Raw genomic sequence first — 13,955 nt, forward strand, 5'->3', positions numbered from 1 at the left:
GATATCATCCAAAACCTTCCATACATAAATGTAATGTGTTATATAATTAGCTATAGTTGGTCAAACAAAATTGACAGTAAATATAAGAACAAAAAAGACTATACCTACTCATCCTTTTCTTTTGGGTGCTAGTACTAGTCTAAGTCAAAGATAGTATGATTCTCTCTGTCTGTTTGAAATGAGACAGTCCTTTGACAAACTATAGTTACCTACCTAAGGCGAATACAGGACTTTGTACTTTTGTTATTCTATTATTTTCACATTATCAGAGTATTTCATCACACCCTTCCTCGATTAAAAAATAATAACGAATGTTTTTTCATATAGGTACCTACCGCAACATGCAAGCCCATTGCGCATACTGCCCTAATTACTACATATAGTTCCTGTTAACATATACTTATATGTAAGCGTTTTTGTCTTTCTGCGTTTTTGGCATTATGCGTTTTTTGGCATTCTGCGTTTATGTCATAAAGCGTATTTGGCGTTATGCGTATTTTTTTTATAAATTACGCGAAACGACAAAATGGCGTTTTGCGTTTTTGGCATTATGCGTATAAAGGCTATTGGCTTGTTTCTTTCTGATTTGTTAGGAGAGGCCAATAACTATATCAGTCACCATACATAGGTATGTAAAGGCAAACAAAGGTAATTTTATTGTATTTTATCCTCATGATCAGGCGATGATGAGGATAAAACTATAAAACCTAACCATCCAAATAGTTTATATATAAGTGTACTTTGAATGCTCAATACTAGTAGCATACCAGTATTTTTATTGACCTAGTACTATGTACATAATTATATTGGGTTTAATGGCTCTTTTTGCCCAAATACGACTTAAATAGAAATATTTAAATATTTTATATCTAAAAAGGCACTCACCAAATTGGGGTTCAATAGTAAGTAGGTAGGTAACAATTCAAGACCGAGAAAATCACTGACGGTGGAAAACAAATTAAGGTAAGGTGCTGGTGATCTTGGCCTCTTAATACTTAATATCGAACCTACTTAGTAATTAACGAATCTGTACGAGGTAGTACAAGGATTGTCACTTACTTGGGCTTAGAGTAGGGTGCAGATGGCGAGGACGCCTTGTGGTTTCGGTTGGGGTGCGAATGTCGGTTCGCGTTTGTGTCGAGGCCGCCGCCCGGCGAGATCTTGCCCGCCAGCGCGTTTAGTGAATGCAGCATTGCGGGCGGCGGCCGCTTCGGTCCAAGCAGCCTGGTCACCCTGAAGACTTCACCACGTTTGCCGATACCTCGCTTGCCTCGGGCCGCCACGACGCCTTATCAACTGATAAGAGGCGCGGGGGCACTCCCGCCCCCCGCCTCATCGCAACCTGACACTCTCACAACACTCACACTGATTCACTTTTTTTTTAATGTTCACAACGTGAAAACGATGGGGTTATCGTCCTGTCCGCTTTAAGCATGTTTGGGACATCTTTTCATTTCCTTAGAATACTTTTTAACACTTGTAATCACTGTTAAACTGCGAAATATGTTGGATTAGATAGGAACACAATCTTTAGGTTGTGTACCTTTGTCTAAGCGTTGCGATATTCCAGACTAAACTTACAAACTAGGTAGATATTTGTAGTAACGAGTAGATTAAAATTTAAATACATAGGTACCTACTTTACAAAGTAGGCAACCTATAATAAGAAGCACGTAAGAAGCAGGCAGATATGAATTGCTTGTTCTATATAATTATTATTAACTTATTAGAATATAGGTTAACAGGTATCAAAACTTTTCTAAATTTCATCAGAAGCATTCATAAACATAAACAGAGAAAAAACGCCTTAAGGAAAATATCAGCAATATGTTTCAGGCCAGCGCGGCTAGCAATACTTCCGCCGCAGGGGTTTGATTTAAGGCCTTACGATAGTGAGTTACGATAGCTTATACACGCCGCGCCGTACGCCGTCCATGGTAAGCTGATAGGTAGGGTAAACATATGCTTTTAGGCCAATGTTTATTTATAAGCAGGCGAAGAACATTGTTGTTTATTATTAGCATTGCAGTATTTTTTATTTATTTTTGCCATAGGTAATTTGCACAAACAGAAAATAAAAATGGAAACGAACACCTCATTAATGCTTGGCGCTGGTCCAGAATTCTAAGTACGTACAACTAAATAAACTTAAATTATATGTCTGTAGAAGGTCGGTATACCTACTGTCATGTTACTTAAGCACAGTTCGCTTTTCTCAGTAAGAGTTGCAATTCCTTTTGCCATTTGCTTTCCGAATTCATTAGTATTTACTCACCCCTACCCATGTCAAGACTATAATTTTTAGAACAATAAATGCTAATGTAGCGTCTCTGTTTATATTTATAAAAAATGCTTTATGTTAAATCCAACTCCTCGATTTAGTTATCATAATAAGGCACTTATTACCTCGGGAGGCACGCCAACAGCGCTGTAGCCGAGCCAAATATTTATGTGTTTATTTGTATTCATTATACATTACTTTCTTGGAATCCGTACCCTGGGCGGTTAAACAGGCTGTTCTTTTTTTACATATATTCGTAAACGGCGTTTGTTTAATACCGTCGATTCCAGAACATGTGCTTTTTATTGAACCAATTTATCAAAATTATACGAGTATATCCACCCATGTGACACAACACATTGCAAATTATTGTAAGTTCAGCGCTTACGAAAACAATGACATTACGAGCTCGTACATAGCGTTCGTTTCACGTTTAGGTACTCTTGAAATTGCACGATGATTATATAACTATACAAAAGTGTGTAGGTATATTATGGAGTTTAATTAATCTACACTTGAATGAAGTTCTTATTGCGGAATTCTATATTTCCTCTGCCACAAATAAATACCCACGATCTTTCAGCTCTGATTCAACGGAAATTCATTTCATGTCGCATTAACGTCGGGCGAAATAAAATTCCATACATTTCGCTCCAAGCATGCCTGCAGGGGGTGCAGCCCCATTCGTGACTTTGACGATTTGGCGTGTTCAATAAAAAAAACCTGCCAATTTATGTTCACGAATAGGCACTGCGGACGATTTGCGCTCGAGCCACGATTCTCTCGGTCTCCTTCGTTCAGTAATAAAATGCGAAGGGGTCGATTACCATAATGCTGTTAGCAGATTTTTTCATTGTCTTTAGTTTGCCGAACTTGATGGGTTGACGGTTGTTTGACCTTCGAGATAGCGTGGAGTGCGGTTATTAAAAAAATATTGTTCGTATAAAATCTTCAACTATTCGATATTTAGGAAAAATAACAACTTATAGTCGTAGCGCCTTACGCCTAACGATAAGTTCTCTTTTTGTTAAAGGTCACCGCAAATAATTATATCTCTGTGAGCGCTATTTCTAGGTGCGTAGGTACATAGGTGCACGTCACACAGTTTGTTTTGCTGAATGGCCTTTGCTGCAATATCCGTAAATGTCAGGAGCGCTATTACTATCTATCAGCAATGTTGCGAACATCTGCATCCGCATCCGCAACCGCGGAACTTCCGCATTATTTTCAACATCCGCATCCGCATAAAATCGATGCGGAGCTTATGCGGATGCGGATGTCGAACAAGTCGGTACAGGAACGTCTTAGCGGCGGCGTAAGTGCTAGGTAATTTCGTCATTAGGTAATGACGATTTCGTTATAGGTATAACGAAATCGTCTAGATCCAGAAAAGTCGGCGAAGTTACTGTTTATTAAATATAACGCACCTATATTCTTGCTCAAATACTAAACGTTTCGTTTTTTTAAAATAAAAAAATACAAAAAATGTAATATTTGACGTTTTCTAAGTACCTAATCTTGACATCCGCATCCGTATCCTCATTCGCGGATGTGAGCTTTTAAATATCCGCATCCGCATCCGCGGATGTCAAAAAATCAGCATCCCTGCTATCTATCAGCGACGAAGGACAAAGACGCACAAGCCGGAACGGGGAGGGACTGTGTAGTCGACGACGTAAACTTGTGCAATCTACGTCAGAACTAGCCGGACACAATGCAAGTAAATAGGTACTTAAGTACCCACTTGTTCGTAGTAACATTCAAGACTGACTTACTTGTTTATCATTAGCATTACACACAAAAACACATAAACATCTCGTTCCCAATTCGTCCTTCGTTTCACATTGGTTGGCGAAGCCTAATTCGGGCCTGGCGGCATAGCCAAGGTGACAATCGCTATCGCTTCGCCGTCGAATCGCTTTGTGTCTCTCTATCACTCTTCCATATTAGTGCGACAGTGACAGTTGCGTTTCGATCGCTATGGAGCGTAAGCGATTGGCACGTTGGCTACGCGGCCTGATATCCCGGAGTCGCGAGTTCAAGTCTCACCCGGTACTGAGTTTTACCATTTTTCCTTTATTTTCAAACCTATCTCCAATATAACCAATAATATACCACTTGTAAACCCGCTTGGTTTACATGACTTATCGCAAAAAATACTCTCTTGGTCATAATTACCTATATAAGCTATTAGCAAATATGAAGAAAACAATGTATAGGTACCAGTCAATTAAAAAGAACTGCACGCAAAAAACGATGAAATCAATGAAGAACAAATGAGCTTGGCTCTGTTAACTTTCAATTACAGAGTGCTGTATAATTTCCGGCCACAGTGAAGCTGCGTTAAATAAAAACACAAACACAAGTCCTTGTTGATTGAGAGTGGTTCAGCGTTTTCGTGATGAAAGTAGATAGTACTAGCGTACACGGTTATATACATATATATGTATATACAAGGCACGGACTCAATACAGTATGGAATAACTCGCTCGCTTTTCCACCTAAAACGACGACGACGATTAGAGGAACAAGCATACGCATTATTTTTATACCACGTCGGTGGCAAACAAGCATACGGTCACCGTAAGCATTCACCGTAGCCTATGGACGCCTGCAACGCGTTGCCGACCCTTTAAAAACTTGTACATTTCTTTTTTGATTTAGAGATTTTGTAGTTAGAGTTTTATGCCTTAAACAAGTTTCACCTGCACGAACGTGCGTACAATAAAACCGTCGTAAATAAAAATAAGTATTGCCGGTTGTTACAGATTTCAAAAGAAATTAATTACAAACGTGCAACTTGAACGGGTTGGATTAAAACTTGTTGATCCATAAAAATATGATTTTTATATAGACCGTTCAGGTGGGTTTAAACGTATGATACCTATTTAATGTTAACTGTGAATTTGTATATGTTAGCTTAAATCGGTGTCATTCTAAGGTTCCATTGAATATCGGTCGCGTACCGTCCTTCATACGTAGTTGTCTGGGTATTAAATTGAACTATCATCTAAATTAAATCCTATATCAATTCATTATTACAAAAAAGAACATTTATGATTACCTTTAAATGTACATATTAATGTATTTACGATACAGTGGCTTTCTTATAAGCATCGAAAATCATGGCACCATTAAATATAACAGAAGAGTCATCTAGATCTAGACTTGCTTCGAGAGTTTTAATGTCCTCAGTCGCGCTTGTAAATACATCTCAATGCACTAACCTAACTTAAAACTACGACGAGTTATTAAAGCAAACCGAGGCGTTGCTCTTGATGCTTGTTTGAAGCAATTATTTACACTATACTCTTTCCTAGAGTTGGGTCAGTACAAAGTCGTTGAGAGGCAAAGTTGGCGGTGCCAAGTGGAGCATGCCGTGAAGCTGGGCTTTAGGATAGAATTAAATACTGCAGAAGCGACTTTGCTCTAAAGTATCTGAGAAATGATAATAGTTATAGCACTTAGATTAAACAGTTCGAGGCAGAGGTAGCTACGCGGCCAAGGCATTCAAAATAATTTACACATCTTAACAATAAAGTTCTGTTGGAATAATTTTTAGATGTAGTGAATAATCCTTTCCAATCGTATTTTTACGGAAACGTCCAAACGAGTCATGCTATTTCAGTCAGTCTTAGTACAAAAAGTACTAAGGTTGACTACGATGAAAATACGATGGCAAAGGATTATTTACTAGGTACTCTGTATTACAGATGTGCAAGTTGCGGAACGTTTCCATAAAATTCTATAAATTCTCGGAAATTTCATGAAAATTTCACTAGGAAATATGGGGAATTTAAATTTTAAATTGGAAAATTTCGAAGAAATTTTTCAAATTTTTCCTACGTTAAATTTCCGAAACATTTCGCAATTTTGGAACGTTTCCTTAGGCACATCAGTAATCTGTATACATCGCCCATTAGGCTACTTCTGATGCTAACTTTTTTTTTTTTAATTTAGTTAGAACACAAACAGTCACATAATGCAAATGGATTTTTAGTACAATGTAGTGTACTTAACATACTTAAGAAACAGACCTGGAGGTTAATTAATGAGTACATAATGTTAACATACATAATAACCGCAGAAAGAAAAAGAAATTTGAAATTATTAAGTATGAGCCATACCTACTTAAATTATATTTACCAGTGTTCAAAACAAACAGTATCCCATCAAAAACATTACATGTAAAAGGTGCAAGTCTCGCAACGCTTCTACTACAAAAAAGTTTTGAGATGTAATGTGAAACCAAGTCGGTTATTTTAATACTGATTAAAATAACCGACTTGGTTTCACATTACATCTCAAAACTTTTTTGTTATTAATAGGGTTTTAACACCCCTTGGCACTGGCCAAGGGGTGTTAAAACCCTATTAATAAGATATCTTTAATTTGTAATAAGTATCCTATAGGCAGTCCTTCTTTTCGGGTACTCATACCCATACTATGTATACACATATCATTCATAACTAAACACATCTTCATTCATACTCACATCGTACATCGTAGTGTACCTTTACTTTATCTACTATTTGCAGGAACTGCAACAGTAACTATGTAATAGCATATATTTATATGGGATTACAAACTTACTTATGCAGTTCTTAGATCTTTAAAACGTGACTGATATTGCAATATTTTTAGGTTTTCTATGGCTTGATAAGCTGAAAACTACTTATGTTTAAAATTTGAAGCTTGTGGGTATGCTAGAAGTATGAGATCGAGTATGATGATCGGTGAGTGAGTGAATGTGTCAGTGTCGAAAATAAGGAACTTTGACGTGCAATAATTCTTAACCTGTCGAATCCCACGATATGACGTCACCATAAGCGTTCTGGCTCATATATGAGCCGTGGGAGCTGACAGATTAAACTACAAGTTCAAATTAAATGTTTTTGAGAATATATCTTAAGAATGTTAAGCCCTATATATTACTGAAAATTCAGGGTTCTAGCTTCAGCCAGCACAAAATTACAGGACGTCGAAAATGGCCTGAATCGCTTCGAGAAAAGGATGGTTTTGCTCGACTTGGCGGGGGCACTGCCGTGCCCCCAGTTGTGTGAAATTATATAGAGGGTAGGTACGTAGAAGATTGGTAAATAGGTTTAACTTCAATATCTAATTTAGTGTTATCGGATAAGTAGTCATCAATTTATTTTACTAGTTGGTAGGTAGGACAATCGGAAAGTTATTTTTATACATTTTGTTACCTATTTAAAACAATTTTTATTATTTAAACTAAAACAATTTACGTTTAAGTTCAATTTTGAGACTAGACAAGGAAGAGTGAAAAACTATGTATCAATATCAGCAAAATGATCATACCTGTTAAAAATATGCCTTACGTAAATTAAGCAAACGGCATTAATAATATGTATTAGTCTGCGTGTGAATGAGACACCACCGCAGGTTATCTTAATTAATTCCACATTAAGGAGTGAAAGTAAAGTTAGGTAATACTACGCATTTTATAGGATAGTAACTAGAATTGATATTGTACTGATGATAGAGATGATACATGAAAATAACTTTACACGCTCTTATTTAATCAGCCATAGCATTCGTCATAAGTTTCATTAGGCGGGCGCTGTGCATATCCCCTCCTCCATTCTGGTGACAACGGTATAAAAACGCCCCGAGAGCATAATTACGCCTTATCCGGTAAATTTAACTCGACGTTGTAAAACTGAGCTCGGACACTGGCTTTGTAAACCGACCGTCCTCCTAGTGGGGAATTTCATTAATTTTCATTCGTCCAACTTTGGCCTGTTCCTCTTCAGCAGTTATTTTGTTTTGAATTTCAACATTTCAAAGTCGCGTAAGGCTGCTTTCACTCGACGAGTTGTTGAAAGGTTGTGATTTCTCTTCATTGAAATATACAGCCAACAGTAATGAAACTTTGCTTGTTTGAAGTGTAGCTAGTACGAAAATATTACGGCAAAAAACAAACGGAAGGATATTCTACAACTTCGTTAACACTTATAACGATTATAGAATAGAATATAATATAATTTATTCGTAAGCACAGACAATACATAATATGAAAGAAAACACAAAATAAGATTAAAGTGCCACGAAATGGCCTCATCTCAGCATGTTGCTGGTGGCTTCCAGCGCTGGTCTTCCGATGAGACCATCAAGTGAGAAGAATCACGGAGGGTAACAGACAAGAAGAAAAAGACATCAAATAACGTACAGTGAACAAATAGTAAAATAAAATAATTATTCGACTAAAATAACTGACAAGATAGTAAACTAATTAAAAAGAGGAACAATTGCAACAGAACGATTTAATGTTTGATGTTTAATGAATAAACGTCCATTGTTTTCGGCTTGTAAAATTCATTCAAAACCAGCGATATTTATTTTCATAGTTCCAATTCAGTAAATATAAATAGACTAAAACTATTGTCCTCAAATACTGGCTATCTACTCGTTCATATCATTTGACTGAAATGGATAAAATCAATATTAATTGCTTCATGAGATGGAAGAAATAAGTAGGTATTGTATTTATTTACTTTAGAATTAAATATTAGAGTCGGTAAGTAATCATTATTAATTATATATTTAAACTTGTAGATATACAGTACGTATTTTAATCATTTAAAAATTCCTGTAGATTAGAATATCTTGACAACGTTTTATTATGACATAGTGTATAAAATACTTTTTAATTTAAGATGGGAGACATATTTATCTAGCACATTTTTTTGATAAATTATATGGAAGTCAATTACCTATTACGTCCACTAAATTAATCTTGCTATAATTTAATCAAAAAAAGAACCGACATTACAAAATGTTCATCAACAACTCCATTTAACCAAATATCGGGTTTAGAGATCAATTGCACGTCAAAATTAAATACCGATATCACTATAGATGTAGGCGTGTTTATAATATTTCTTTGATTTATCCAGGGTCTCCTTACTAGACCAACAGCGACTGCCAAATGTGTCTTTAAAAAATAAACAAATTTTCAGATCGGTCCAGTAATGTTCGACAAATCGGAAAATACACATAGCAAAACGCTAAAAAACAACTTAAGTCCCGTCGAATTGAGAACCTCGTCTGTTTTGAAGTCGGTTTAAAACTACAATGTGTTTGTTGAATAAAAAGTAACTCGATATTTTCATTGTATACTACTAAAATGATCTACCCCAAAAATACACCGACTTTTTTGAGCGTAAAAATATCCACCAATTATCGCCGCGAGGGAAATAACCCAGTTTCAGTGCTGTACTGATAATTACTTGTTTACTTGCGCGAATCAAACCAATTCCTGTCCTGTAATTGCCTGTCAGACACTCAATGCGTGAAATAATACGATGCCGAGGGCACAACTTTCCAGAAATTACAAAGAGATGTAATTTGTTGGAGATATAGATATTTAAATGAAATAGATGGCACTCCCATATATTTAATTAAATTCTCTAAAACAATACGAGTACCTTAAGCCAGAAATAACATAAAGTCTATAGGAAACCAAAGAGGCCTATTTGTTAGTTATCAGGGCCAGAACCACAGTCATCGTAGTTAATATAAAATGTGTCATGTGTACTATACACATTTCCATACTCTCATAATAAACAGGAGAAAAACAGAAAAAAAACTTAACAACCAATCAGGCGTGAGTCAATTCAATCATACGGGCGCGACCTTTCTGTCTAAACATTATATCCGTTGCATTGCAAGGCAAGACGGAGGCATGGGTAAAGAGGCGCGGGTAGCCGGGGGGTAACGCTAGCGGCAGGAAAACATTGCGGGTAGGAAATTACGTTTCCGCGGCGAATGTACGCCGGCAGAGGTCGGGTGCTCCTAATTTGTTGAATAATTGCGGAGGCGACGAAGCCAGCGCTGGATCCTCGTCACAAAGTAGCACAGGGTGGAACAGTAAGACCGGACAGCGTGCTCCAAGTGACTAGTTCCCTGGCAGCACTACGGGCCGCTTGGCGTGTACTATGCGTGGTGAAACGTAGAAGTTTGTCTATGAGGTGATGGATTATATTAAAAACACATCTAGATCGAGTATCTGAGCACCCCTAGTGAAGCCAGTTGAACTAGGACATATATAGCGGCGTAGAAAATAATTAATTGATATGTTAACTCCTAGTATGGTAAATTACTAACCTTAGAAAGGCAGAACATGCCTTAAAAAAATCAAAAACGGCGTCTGACTGCGTGGCTTACTGCTTCCTGTCACACTGTGCGCTCGGTATACTTTATGTAGGCAATCTACAGGTTACGTTACGGGCGGCTGTTAGGCTCAGACGATTCTAGTCCATGGCGACTTTCTATCAGATTTATCGCAGAAGCATTTACTTACTGTTGCGGATTTTCCGCGATTTTCTCTTTCATTGAATTTATAGAAAATGAAAGATTTATACGCTGTCAAGACTACAAGTAATAATCAATTACAATATATATATCTTGGAAGAACATTGATAAATAATTCAATGCCGTGAAATTGTACATATCGCAATCAACAGCCGCTCTTATTCTTTTAGATAATCCATGGGAGAGTAGTAGTATGAATTAAGTACAAAGTCATTGTCGAAACAATTTTAAACTTAAAAATCTCCTAAAGGTACTAGCAAAAATGGCATCTGTAGAGAAACTTTTTGTCCATTCGACCTTTCCCGGACAAGAGCAATTCCAATATTTGACTGTCCCATTCGCTGTTGATCCGGCCGATTGCGTGATGGACCTTTTGTCATTTACAGCCTATTTCCAATACATTTTAAAGTATCCTTGTAGTTGTAGAGTATTGTAATGTAAATTACTAAACAACGGAGGATATCGCATGACTAATATATATTTAATTAAGTGTATATGTATATATTACACATTAAAAGTATGACACCGCGTAGAATGTGTTAAACTTCAGTAAATATTACAAATAAGAGAAAAAAAAACAAGGTAAATAAATTTAAGTATTGCTAAGTACTGACGAATGCTTCACGGATTTGAGTGTATACTGTAATTTCCTAAATGGCAGTTAATACCATTCTCATTTTTTTCCACTTTTTATTTTTCTCGTAAGCTTCATTTATCAATAGCAATTATAATCATTCTCATATTTACCCATTCTATGTATTTATTAGTAGCTTATTTTCTCGATATGTTTTTGAACCGTTTTCATATTTACCCATTCTATGTATTTATTAGTAGCTTATTTTCTGCTTGACATAACAACAACAAACTATGAAAAACGCTGGGGTGTCCATCAAATCTGGAGTTCGTCGGACTGTTTCTTTTCAAAAAACATTTCCTTTGCAACTTAACTAGACGGAGCCCCGCTTCGCGGGGCTCCTATTTCTGAGCGGTTTGCCCTTCGGGCATCAGAAGCTACCTAACGAACCTAACCTACCTAGCTATTGATTTAGTGAGACGTCCGTGAAAACATTACACTTTGGGGAAAAAAGCGTAGGTAGGTAAGTAGGTTAGGTTCGTTAGGTAGCTTCAGATGCCCGAAGGGCAAACCGCCCAGAAATAGGAGCCCCGCGAAGCGGGGCTCCGTCTATTTAAGTTGGAAAATAATGCGAATGGTTACAAAACATACCGGGAAAATAAGTTAAAAAAAAAAAAATTGAATGGAAAAATATGCGAATGACTAAAGTTGCTATAGGGAAAGGAAGATTACGAGAAAAATATAAAGTGAGAAATAATGCGAATGGTATTAACTGCAATTAGGAAATAACGATTTTCGGAACATACAGTATACACTCACGGATTTTAACTTTTTAGTAGTTACGTTTTTTTAATGACATAGGTCGCAAACGAGTAGATGAATCGCGTGATGGTAATAAAAAAACAGGTTACCCCCTCTCCACCCTCTAAATTTCCCCCTTACATAAGAAATAAGCGGGTTCGACTTATTTACAATATTAGTGGCGGTAATTGCTATAACTGTTCTAAATTGTAGGTCTCTACGTCAAACGGTCTCTGAGAAAAACGCATTTAACTGATTTGCAAGACTGAAGTGATCCCAAAAGTGTTCTGTGAATAAAGTTTTGCACGTACAATGTTAGAAAGAGTCTAAATTCTATGCTTATATTTTTATATTTAAAAAACCTGCCACAAATGGATAAAAAATTAATTTAAAATCGAGTGGGAGCTGAACCGAGACGCTAACTTGACCTGGCTCCTGCAGACCTTTGTCGCGAGCTATTGCGGAGTCACTTAAACCCTTGTGTTAAACCGAGTAGGTACTTAAGGCCGTGCATCGAAAAATAACAGGATCTTAGAAACGTGGCAGTGGCTAGCCCCGGAAACAAACAGTAGTGATTTTCGGATATATGTTTCTTGACTATATGATAAGTGATTTCGTAGTAGTCGAAACACGAATGCTTAAAATTTTCTCGATAGAAAATAAATCCAAACTTACGTGTTCATTTTTCGGTTTTAGCTTCGTGCAACTAGAAAACACATCCATATCCAGCACAACCCACCTTACAGCAAAGGTTTTCATCTCGTCTTAACTTTCAAAGAACTAAATATTAACTTATTATCCTTTACCGATGGATTTATTATCGATTTTTGATTTTACGAATTCAACAGCAAACGCCCATTTTACGCAGTTCGGTTTCTCTTTCTGTCATGCGTCAAAGTCATAAATGCATCCTTTATGCCAGTAATGTTAGATGGCCGTCGTGCCTCAAAGAGGTAAGACCTATGTCACTTCGCGCAGCGCTCCGAATTACGTAAAATTTTAATATCCAATAAACGTTGAGTCGTAACTCTATTGAGTAGTAACGAAATCGGAGGTAAACCTATGATGGTGCCTTCTTACAGGCCTATACGTTACGCATGTGTGCGTGTTTGCTAGGCTACGTCATGCTACGTCGAAATCTATACTCTTTGTCAGTTACAACGGGTTAGGAAATTTCGACAGATATTGAAATGTATCGGTAGCTGTTTGGTGTTTAGCCATCAGAATCTAACCGTAACTTTTTGCTTTATTTTTGTTTGAAAATAAAATATCTATAAGAATATATTTTTTGCTTTTTTTCTATTGTAATGATAAAAATAAATCTAGTATGTTTCATGCTCAAATCATTTAAAATAATTGAATAAATATTAAAAACTAATTGATATTATTCGTTTTAATTATTATATTATTAAGTTTGTTTGAATAAAATATTTTATTTCAATAATACGAAAAGTTATTATATTTAAGTACCACTAAAAAAAGGTCCCTACTTACAAAAACTCACTTGCACGGGCCGGGGTTCGAACCCGTGACCTCCGGTTTGAAAGTCGCACGCCACTACAATTTCACATAAGTAATTTACAATGACATGATACCGTGGAAAAAGTGAATATTACAATGTACTGTGTTACTATCATTTTATAGTTTATTTTGGCTTGACAAGGAGGAATGAGAAAAACGTGCAAAGCGAGAGGATTAAATCTCTCTGTCCCTTTCTTAAAGTAGCCAATCCTAATTATGACATCTGTTTTGATATTAATTCTTTGAACATAATTTGTCGATGTTCTTTTTTATATCATCGAGAAAGATTTTTATTAAAAAAATGTGTTGAATTTATATGTTTTATTTATGTTTTTTTGGCATAAATTTCATTACTTTTGACAAATTTTGATTGTGATGCTGATGACAAACGATTTGATGTGATGTGTGAAACGAACCATGTGATCAACGATTTATCTA

At 36.4% G+C, this 13,955-nt stretch overlaps 2 protein-coding genes across 12 annotated transcripts in view; one reads left to right on the top strand and one right to left on the bottom strand.

The window, feature by feature from the left end:
• The window catches only part of LOC134649216 (KIF-binding protein-like), a 287,050-nt gene that overhangs the window by 202,734 nt on the left and 70,361 nt on the right, over positions 1–13,955 (top strand). The window lies entirely within an intron of this gene.
• LOC134649232 (CUGBP Elav-like family member 1) overlaps positions 1–13,955 on the bottom strand; it is a 358,172-nt gene that overhangs the window by 151,482 nt on the left and 192,735 nt on the right. For 2 of the 11 annotated variants that reach the window (XM_063503993.1, XM_063503984.1), the window contains one exon: positions 1,060–1,494. The exons of the other annotated variants lie outside the window; for them this stretch is intronic. In XM_063503993.1, coding sequence (XP_063360063.1) covers positions 1,060–1,193 — 134 coding nt within the window. In that variant the 5' untranslated portion in view covers positions 1,194–1,494. The remainder of the gene's footprint in view (positions 1–1,059; positions 1,495–13,955) is intronic. 11 annotated transcript variants of the gene reach the window in all.

Source organism: Cydia amplana, chromosome 1, assembly GCF_948474715.1.
Source record: "Cydia amplana chromosome 1, ilCydAmpl1.1, whole genome shotgun sequence".
In the NCBI taxonomy this organism is placed as follows: domain Eukaryota; kingdom Metazoa; phylum Arthropoda; class Insecta; order Lepidoptera; family Tortricidae; genus Cydia; species Cydia amplana.